Source organism: Cottoperca gobio, chromosome 7 (assembly GCF_900634415.1).
Source record: "Cottoperca gobio chromosome 7, fCotGob3.1, whole genome shotgun sequence".
NCBI classification, from domain to species: Eukaryota; Metazoa; Chordata; class Actinopteri; order Perciformes; family Bovichtidae; genus Cottoperca; species Cottoperca gobio.
Genome location: NC_041361.1, coordinates 7323259 through 7334199, shown reverse-complemented (window position 1 = coordinate 7334199; position 10941 = coordinate 7323259). Strand labels below are relative to the sequence as shown.

Sequence of the window (10941 nt, the reverse complement as noted above, 5' to 3'; positions counted from 1 at the left end):
TTACATGGAAGATTAGTAATTATAAACACATGCTGCATTCATCATTAACATATCAAATATGAACATATAATCTGACTGCAGACTTCTTCCATTCAGGTTTATTTTCTTTCTTTCAAATTACATCACATTATCAGCATCATACATTGTCATCCATCTTTTCAAGCACTAGTCATAGGCTTGACATTCACACAAATACTCCTTGAGTGCACCACTCCTCAGAAATTGCTTCCTGCATGTGCGTGGGGCTGCTGATGAAGACCAGAGGCCGAGCCCACACACACACACACACACACAAACACAGGAGAAATCTCTTGCCCTCCAGTGAAGACCCGAGGCTGACGTCAACGTTTCCCTCAAAAATGTGTGTGTGTGTCTGTGTCTGTGTGATTACATTCAGAGAAAAACAAAACTCCACCAGCCTTGAGCTATCAGTTACTGAAAGAAGAAATCTAACACATAAAACCCTTCAGTGTTGTATCTCCAAACAAAAAACAAACAAAAAAATGAGCGATGCTAGACATGCAAAACAACCTCAAATTTAACCAGACAATCAATCAATTAATGAGAAAACAAAAACAAGCAGGAGTCAGTTTTCACAGCAGCCAGTGTACGGCTCAGTAAAAACACAACAGGTGACAGAAATGGTAATCAAATGAGAGATCGGACAAACAAAGGAGTAAAAGCCTGGACACATAATAAAAGCTCAGTAGAAGAAGCAGAGAATTGAGTGGAGCTGCCATTGCAATGCATTACATTACATTTGATTTGGAAGGAGATCTATTGGCTTTGCTGCTGCTGGTTTACACACAAATGAAAACTGACATTCAAGAAAGCAGCACATAAATTTTGACATGTGGAAATAAAAATGAAGGCTTTTTTTGATGCACATTTCAAGGGTTTAGTTTAGCTTAATATACTGGGTAAAGGCTTGGGTGGGAGCACAGTAAAGCTGGATAGGACAAGAACAGGTAACTGTAAAAAGAACGAGGTGATCCGAGAAGAATCACTGTAGTGAGGAGGAAATGGGAAGGATATGTCTACTAGGAAACAAGTGGAAGACACTAAAAGCGTGCAGTCAGTTGGAATGTGCAGGGATTCCCACAAAGTTAACATTTTCATTGTGACCAAAGGTCGTAGGTTATCCTGCCTAACAACTTAACGTCATAAACAACATCCACAACGATGATGAACACACATTTTCAGAAAAATTACTATTTGGCAGGGAGAAAGACAAAAGACAAATAGCAACAGTGTAAGCATGTAGCCCAGATGTCACCAAAACTCAAGTTAGTTCTTGTTCCCCTATAAAGCATCTCATTGCACAAGGTAAAATAGAAAAGCAATACTGCATGGTTGCGTTATTTGATATGACGTAGCAGTGTGGCGACAGCTGTGGGTGTTAAAAAATGTGGATACCAAAATCAGGATGCGCTACAGGTTCACTACAGATCGCATGAACTAGCCGGAAAACATAACAACAAAAGACTTGTTTTTGTAGATTTTACATTCAACAGGTTTTGTTTTTCTCCCCTTAGCCTCTAAGCTACAATATGAATTGAATCTTTTATGCATTATGTTCACTATAGCTTTTCAATCGACTTAAAAAAAAAAAAAAAAAAACATTTTCTGAGCAACTATACTGTAAAAAACAAAAGTTTACTTTTCATAAAACAAGATAACAACAACAAAGAAAACAACAACAAAATGTGAAAAAGCCTCACGGTTCTCTTTATGTTGCATATGTACATGAAAGCCCTGAAACTGCAAATCCATCGATATCATCACCGCGTGTCTCGTGCCTGCTCTCCATCAACGTTCCCTACGACACCCATTAACAATCAACTTCAATCTCTCATTTCACAGGTGAAACTTGTATATTTTGTCACCATAAAGTCAACAAGAGCAACTTGAACCCACAGTTCTTTCTGGCCATAATGACACAAGCCGAGCTCCTACTGATACGACTTGAAGCCTTGATCATCGCGGGCCATTTCAGTGCAACTCGAAAAAAGTAATCAAAATTACTGCCTCGCGTTTGTACGCCTCCAGTCAAGTTGCAATTCACATCCATGTCTGTCTAGACTCATATAATATGTAGCGAAGACTTTGAAGGAATTTACACAAAAAAAAAAAGGTATTAATAGTATTTTGTCATAATTAGCATAAGAATTCTTGAGTTATGGCCAAAGATGTGTTTTGTGAGGTCACAGTGACCTTTGACCACAAAAATCTAAAGTTGACATTTGTGCCAAATTTGAAGAAAATTCCCTCAAGGTGTTCCTGAGATATTTGCCTTCGAGAGAATGAGACGGACGGACGACCCGAAAACACAATGACATAAAAAGGTGGAATAGTGGCAACCACAGGAGCCTGTTAGCTTAACACGCGCCAACAGTCCCATTCTCTGCCAGCAAAAGCATCGGCCTGTAACCCTGCTGGTGGAATCTAAAGAGCGCTTTGGATGGAGAGATACCCGATGGGTTGCATTTGACGCTCCATCAAACGACCAAACCAGAGATAAGAGATTTAAAAGTGATATCCAGCACTGATAACTGCATCGACACAGTTCCTACCTCAGCTCAGTCAAATGTAAATAAGAAAGGAAGCACAAGTGCGGGCTTTACGGATAACAAATATGTGAGTATTGTGAAAAAGCTCCAGGCAATAAAGCAGTGTAAAAGCATCTGTTATCAAGACATTAATGTGTAGCCACTGACTGAGACTGGTGCTTTCCCATCACTGAGACAAGGCAGGTGCTGCTTTCAGCCCTTGGCACTCCTCCAAGGAAAGGCAGAGTGACTGACTACCTAAAGTACCACACCGTACTTCCCAGTACCACACTTCTAAAAACAGCCGGTATATTTAGTACAATAAATCTGACACAGAGAGCAGGACATTAACTGTCACTTAATGTAAAGGAAGCTAATAATGGGGGACCCCAGAGGCACAGAACCCCCTATCCCTGACACCCCATTTATTCCACCGGGCCGCGACGACACCCCCTCCAAAAAAAAAAAAAAAGAAAGGAAATCCTTTCACTTCAAAATGTGTGTATATAAAATGTATAAAAACATGTCACAACATAGTGCAATTTTATTAGGTAAGAATACCTTGTTTCCTTTTAATGCTCTTTTCATTGGCACTTTGTGAAGTTTCTGATCAGAAGAGAAGGAAGCCTACCTGGGATGCCACTGCAATAACCCATTTTACAGGCGGGATCGTTCGTTTCCAAAACAAAACGATGCTTTATAACGGGAACTGAATGAGAAGTTATTAACTACCATTAGGTTTTACATGTGCGCTTTATAGGTTTGACTTCGAGCCACCAATTAACAGTAAAGCATCTGCTCCCCAGCTTTCATGGAGAAGTATTATCTGGTCGGCGATAATGTGTCATCAGCCGACAGCAGACAGCCAGAGCGACCTTGTGACGACAGGGGAAAGCACAGTAGTTTCTATGGCGACAGAGGTCTGAAGTCGTAATGTACCTCAGTCAAGAAGTCAGCTCGACGGCCTGCTCGTCTAAGAGAGGACTGTGTGTGTGTGTGTGTGTGTGTGTGTGTGTGTGTGTGTGTGTGTGTGTGTGCTTGTCATGGGGGATCAGGTCAGGTCAGTGTCAGGAGCGCTTAGAGAGTCGAGGACACGCAGGAAAATCTACATTCAAACAGCTGCTGAGTAACAGCACAAGGACGAACCTCTTCAAAAATATACATCTACTGTCAAGACTCCGAAAACAGGTGAGAAGAATAGCAGTCAAAGAGTTTTACTTTATCGGAATAGAGGATCTAAAGAGAGAACGTGTCACATATTGTGAAGCCCTTTGAGACACATTTCTCATTTGTTTGATATAAATCAGTCCATTGATTTGACTATGGTTTATGGGAAACAGGTTGATCATCTTGAAAAGATCATTATCGTCTTTAAATCTAAATGTTTGCCGAGTCGACTCTACGTTACTGATGAGGGGAACAAATACAAATGGGGATCTCTGAATGTAAGAATGACTTTAAAATGTTCCAAGCTATGGCTGCTGATGTGTCTTTCATCTTTATTAGCAACAATAAGAGATCATAAGTAAGTTGTACACTAAGTACACTCCACCCTGCAGGTGTTCAGTTTCAGGCTGGAAACCTTCAAATAATAATTAGTTATTTCATTTTGATTAAATGCTTGTAATGTTACCACTTGCATTTTTTTTTCTTTAATTGTTGTATAACTTGGATAATTAATAGAAACACAAAACAGGTGACAAATGGGTTTTCAAATTAAAAAGGGCACTATTTTTATAGATTGGCTAAAAAAACTATTTTGTAAATACAGGGGAAAGGGATATATAAAAAATAAAATTAACATGCCTAACCATCAATACCTCTACTTCCTATATTTAATCTAACATTTGGAAGGCTTATGAATAGAGAAGGACTGTGTTAGTATTACAGTAATCTACATTATTCTAGATAATCTTTACTTTCACTTTGGTGAAATACTTTTGCGCCACCTACGCCGCCGCTCGGCACTGACTTGATTTGATTCTCACGTTTCCTTTTCAAATGTTAGTCCAGAATAAAAACATCATTCTAAAAAAAGGATTCGACAAATCTACTAAAATCATAGGAAATAGTCTCGGTTCCTATGAAGCTCGGTGTGTACAAATGTTGCAATGCTGGTTTAGTGATAGTTATTCCAAAGACTGAAGATTGGAGGTAACCTCTCGTTTTCAAAACTGTAAGAAATGAATTCAAATTGCCTGATTTATCATCAGGTTGTGATTGTTGGGTGACAATCTCTATGTTATTTACTTACATACACACGTTACATCAGTCAAACTTTAAGTTAAGTTAGTTAAGTTAAAGTTTCAAAGGGCAGTTATCATTCATCGGGGTAAACAATCTCTTTAAGAACAACAAAGGAATAAACTTGAGCCCTTCTGCTTCACCTCATTCGCCTTAATAACACAGACAACCACAAAACAAGACAATATTAAATGCTGTAATCCTGCTGATTGCACAGTGCAACTGCTAGTTGCTTCAGCAAGTGTTTGCTGAAAATAAACTCTATATAAGAAATAGATATCAACTCTCAGGCATACGCTGTGGTTTCAGTGATACTCTAAAAGACTACTTATTTCTTCAAGGTGCATATCTCTCGGGTAAGTATAGAGAAGAAGAGATATTTCATATATTGTGTGCATCTCTAAAAAAAATATGTTAAGTGCTGGGGAAACTTTTTGTACCACTTGTGTGTGTGTGTGTGTGTGAGGGTTTTGTGCATGTTAGCAAAAATGACAATGGGCTGTACTGAAGTTGCTTAATGAACAGGTGGTAGATATTGAACCATATGTACTTAAACATAAAGTCAATATCCAGTAAGGCTGCAGAAGACAGTGACCCTAGATTCAGGATTCAGCTTACACCGAAACTGTTGGTTGTAGGTGAACAGGCGTTTTGCCTTTGGTAGGTTTGAAGTCCCTTACACAGTGACAATGAAAAAAGGATATGCTACAGAGGTCTTAGGGAGCAGATCTGGTGTTGACCCTTCAACCCCCGAAAAACTCATGATCACACCATAAACAGTAGATGCTCCTATAATGAACAGAGTATACCAAAAAGCGTATCTGTAGTCTTTAAACATTGTCTTGAGTTGAGGCTGGGAAAAATCTAAATCAGAAGGTTCCAATTGAAATGTTTTCCTTATTCGTGAGTGAAAATGATTCAGTCTCACAAAAGGTCTCCGAACCTGCACAAAGTTATTTTTTCTTGCCGATTTCTTGTTTTGTTTGTTTTTACCCACCGGTTTGGAAACAAACAAGAGAGATGGTGAATGCCCTGCTGGGCTGGAAGAAGCAGGACTGAGAGCTTCATTGTGAAGAAATCTCCCCTCATCTCCTCAGTGGAAAAGTCCACCTGCAGCCGTCGCTCCGATCGAGGAACAACTCATCTCACGGACACGGGAAGGGGACTGGATTAGTCGGTGAATCTCTGACAGGCTTTTTTCCAGCGACAGGCCGTGCACCACATGTCTCTCTTCTCCATGCCGTACACCTTTCGGCACTTCTTCGCCTCCCCACGGGGTTTCCTTGGTAACAGCAGATGTGACAGCATAAGGACAAGCACACAGACATCCAGACGCCCACACGGGCATCAAAACACACATATATGTGCAATGAGCTTATAAATGTGTACATGTGCATGTGTAGGGGCGCGCACACACACACACACACACACACACACACACACACACACACACACACACACACACACACACACACACACACACACACACACACACACACACACACACACACACACACACACACACACACACACACACACACACACACCTTTCCTTTCAATAAGAAGCCATTTTTAAAAAATGAAAGAGGACAGAGGAAGATGAAAGAAATAGAAAGAGAAAAGGTTTGATCTTAAACTTAGTCTCATAGTTGAGAATAAAGAGAGAACTGGAGCCAAACTAGCCCCACTTTCTTGCTTAAACCAACACTCCTCACATAGTCACACAGACAAACGGCTGCTGCATACCTGGTTCCGGGTGTTGATTTAGGTGGCGGCGTTATTAAAGCGTGGTTCTTAATGACAGTGGTGTGCGTGATCGCTGCCGGCTGCCGCTTTTCACCGATGCTGACTGTCCGCACGTGAGTCACAGGCCCCTGTTAAGTGGAAAGACATCATAAGTGCATTATTTAATATTACACGGATACAGTGAAGCTTTATACATCGTTCTACATGACAATGACAGATATACGGGAAGACACAACCTTTCAGTTCTGTAAATGTCAAGTCCACCATTAAGTCTATACACCTCGACACACTTTGTCGCAAATAACGTGGTGTGCTGCTAACAGCTGTTCATATGTTCTTGATGCATTACATTAGATTTAATTTAGCTGAGGCAAACAAACCACGAGGATGCAAACTCAGAACAGCAGGAATCTCGCAAGTACGTTAGCGTCGAATAGGCCAAAACATTTGAAGTGCGGTTATAGAAGCAAGCGCTGCTGTGTCACATGATGGAAAGTGCGGTAACCATTTACAACGTTAATAATAACAACGTAGAATAAGGACTGAAATGCCAAACTATTTAAATAACAAAAAACATAATAATACAAAAACACACCATCTGCCTCTGGTTGCAGATTTGCAAGTTCACATCATTACAAACAGAAACATTATGTCCTGAAGCCCATTCTCGAGAAGTCCACGTGTATTTATTAAAAATCACCTCACCCTCTGATCTGTAGTCAACTTCACCCAGCCCTTCTGCGCTACTGCACACGCATGAACCAAAATAGCAGGTGCGCTTGGAGACGCCCACGCAGTCTGAGACGTACCACTTTGTAAGATTAAAACAGGGCCTCCGGGGTAAACAGCACCGAGTCAGCCTCAGTAACAGTTATGAATGAGTTAAGGATCATTGTTGTTTGTCTTGGTCTTCTCAAGTGTCTGTGCAGCTTTAAATACTGTTGAACGTTTTATTCTCTTAGACAGACTTTGGAAGTAAGTTGGCCTCATGCAGTGTTGCCTTCCCTACAGTACGTTACAGAACATTCTTTATTGCCTCTGATTAGGAGCCACAATATCACCTTGTACACAACAGCAGACAGGCACGAGTTATCACAATTACACGGATGACAGCCAATGTGGCATTGCTGTAGCTCCTGATGACACAAGCTGCATTATTACTGTGTTTCAGACATTAGCACGCGTGTGGCTTAAAGGTTTCTGCAACACAATCAAGACAACACAGAGGAACTAGTTCCTGATGTGTCATCCTGGGCTATAATCTCAGTGTATACGTCTATATAAGGCTGTTTTGTATCAATAAATGCTTCTGTTCACACATTAACCTGCACCATCATCATTAGCTGGCTGCACTATCCTGATGCAATCCTTTCTGGTCTGCCTAAAAGAAGCCACAGTTCAAAATCAATGCATATAAAATTAAATCAGAACCACAACCATGAGAGCTCACATTACATGCGTGTTCTGTGTCCCGGTCAGTTTTATATTTGATTTTAAAGACCCTTTTTATTGGTTTGTAAATCTTTAAACAGTTCTTTGCCTGTGGACGTCTGATGTGATTTTAAGATACAATATGCGCCCCCTCGATCCCTCAGGTCCTCTGACTGTCTCCTTGCTGTCCCATGAGAGCAGACTTTGATTCATGGCAAAGCTGCTTCAGCCATTATGCTCCCAGTCTTTCAAACAGCCTACTTGAGCCCTTGATGTTGTCAGACAGAGCATTTTAAAGTTGTTGTTTTTGTAGTTTGATTGCTTTTAATCTTGAACTTCATTTTCTATTTAAGCTACAATAAAATAATCACGAGTGGAAACAGCCTGAGAGAAGTTAAGATTAGGATAAAAAGGCGTGAGACGAAGCCTCACTCACCGGGACGCCTTTGAAAATGACATGAGGGGATTGCCATGACACACTGATGCCGTTCCCAGTCCCAATCCCAGGCCCGGTGCCATTACCATTGCTTAACCCAGCCAGCTCAGGACCGACTGGGATTCTCACTGGAGCAGTGGCCTGGAACATGGACAACCACCCCCGCCATAGCGAGGAGGGGACACGACACAAAGGAGGAGGGACAGGGAAAGTGCAGATAGAAACAGAGAGGAAGACAATACAGAACAAAAAAAAGATCATATAATGAGCAGGGAAGGCTTTTCTGCAACTCTACGTCTAAAATGTGTCTTAATATCAACTGATCAGGCGTCAAGAAACACAACGGTGCCTGCCACAAAGAAACAAACATCTGTGCGAGTTTTACGATTATAGATAAACAATACTGAAAGTAGGGCTGGGCCATATAACATTTTGAATATATATATATATATATATATATATATATATGTATATACAGTATCTATATGGTGGATTACAGTAAAGTGATTTAATCTGCCAGACTGTTATATCTTTCCACATTATTGATGATTATTTATCAAAAATCTCATTATGTAAACATTTTGTGAAAGCACCAATCCACAACCCTACAACATCGAGGCACTATTTGGCCAAAAATATTGTTTATTTGACTTTATCTTTGCTTCTCCATATGGCCCAGCCCTAACTGACGGGCACTTACAGAGTACGGCACAAAGCAGTTTGGAAGACATCATGAAGAATAGCAGAGAGAACATGAAGTTAGTCGTGTTGAAGAGCACGAGCACGGTGCAATATGACAAGTAGTTATTGTAGTTGCCGTGCGTTTACAAGCTGGAAGTCTCTTTTCATGTGCATTGTATGTCGTCATAGCAACTGAAAGTTTCACTCAACCTCGAACCGCTACTGAATTCAATATTCAATACAGAAAGATTTATACTTTAACTAAATAGGTTTTTCTACCTGAAACCATTTAATGTTTTACCTCCAAGGGCATCAGAGTGCACATGAATTGGTACAGTTAGAGGAAGAAGAAGAGGAAGGACGAGAAGGAGAGGGAGGAGGCATGAATACCCCAAGTTGCTACAAAGAAGTTCAAATAAAGTGTTGCAAGCAGGAATTTGAGAATGATTAATTCTCTTTTCTGATTTAAAAAGAAATATTGAATTGAATGTGAACTTCTGCTCACATTTCTCTCCCTGAGATTCACTCCCACAGCGGTGTAGGAGTGAAGTCCTTAATGTTTTGTTTTCAGGGGCATTTGCTGTAGCATCAATCACATTCAGCAATGTGTGTGTTCGTATACGTGTGTGTGTGTGTCAAAAGTCTGTCTGGTGTGAATTACCTGGTAGGCGTGGTCAGTGCGGATGTGGCAGAGGGTGGAGGGAGCTGACTGGCTGAGCAGTGTCGGGGCGTGGCTGTGCGATCCGTTCATATTGATGTGTTCTGAGTGAGGGACGGCGGTGAGCGGTGGAGGGAAGACGGGCGGTGGGCCGGACGTGGTGGGGGAGGTGGGTGTGAGGCTGGACAAGCCTTCCGTTAGGCTGTCCATGTTGACCTCGATCTCCGAGTAGTAAAAGTCCTCCTCGCCATCACTGTAGTCCGAGTCGCAGTTTCGCCTGCAGGAGAGGAGCAGAACTTAAGAAACTCTTCAGGGGATCCCTAATTTAGAGGTTCAGCTCCATTGTAACGACATCTTCAGCTTTGAAGTGATGATAAACTGCATTAAACTTCACAACCACATGCAGCGGCTCATCTCAACACATCTTTATTTAGGCAGCACGGGTGTATTCTGAAATTAAGTCAGTTTTCCCCCCTACATTTCAAATTCATAAACCTTGGTGGGTAGCAGAAACTTCTGATTCTATGTATTTGAAATGAGTCCACACACACACACACACACACTTTTTTTCAGTATTCAGTGTCATTTCGAAGACAATATCAAAAAGGCTTTTTGTTGGTGCCTTTTTTTCCTGCACATTTTTGCACACATCTATGGCTTGTTATGATGAACTGTAAACATAAAAAGAAGAAAATAAAATATCTCTCAAAGCATTAAAGGCAAACTATAAAATACTGACTTGGATTGTAGTGGTCATGAAAGAGGATTTTACCTGTGATCTTCCATTTTACTGAAGTACCACTGACTTAAGCACAGCTGTCAGTTGTAAGGGTGAAAATAAATAGCAGAAAGTGGTAACTCTTCCCAGCAGCAGGGGGCAGTAAAAGCCAGTGTGCTGCAGGGGACTGCAAACAAACAGGCTGGTGATAAAATGACAATAACTGTGACGAATATATTTTCTCAAGTGTAACTGCTGCATTTTGTAAAAACAGTGCACGTAACTGTTGCTACAATGTGATACCTTGTACATTTATAATAAGATTTAGTTATATTGTATGCATTGCAATACAAAGGAATCTGATTCTTTATTTGATAATATACCTAATAATAAGGACTGGCACATGTGTAAAGAAGCTGTAATACATAATCTCAGCTGATCAGATGTAAAGACGCTGGACAGCATCTACGCTGGGACT

The 10941-nt window shown here is 40.8% G+C and overlaps 1 protein-coding gene across 1 annotated transcript in view; it reads right to left on the bottom strand.

Moving 5' to 3' along the window:
- Positions 1–83: 83 nt before the first annotated feature.
- The window catches only part of slc2a4rg (SLC2A4 regulator), a 35481-nt gene continuing 24623 nt past the window's right edge, over positions 84–10941 (bottom strand). Inside the window, exons 6-8 of the mRNA XM_029435501.1 lie at positions 9749–10022; positions 6540–6667; positions 84–6075 (exon numbers count right to left, since the gene is read on the bottom strand). Of these exons, the coding sequence (XP_029291361.1) occupies positions 5964–6075; positions 6540–6667; positions 9749–10022 (514 nt within the window). The 3' untranslated portion in view covers positions 84–5963. The remainder of the gene's footprint in view (positions 6076–6539; positions 6668–9748; positions 10023–10941) is intronic.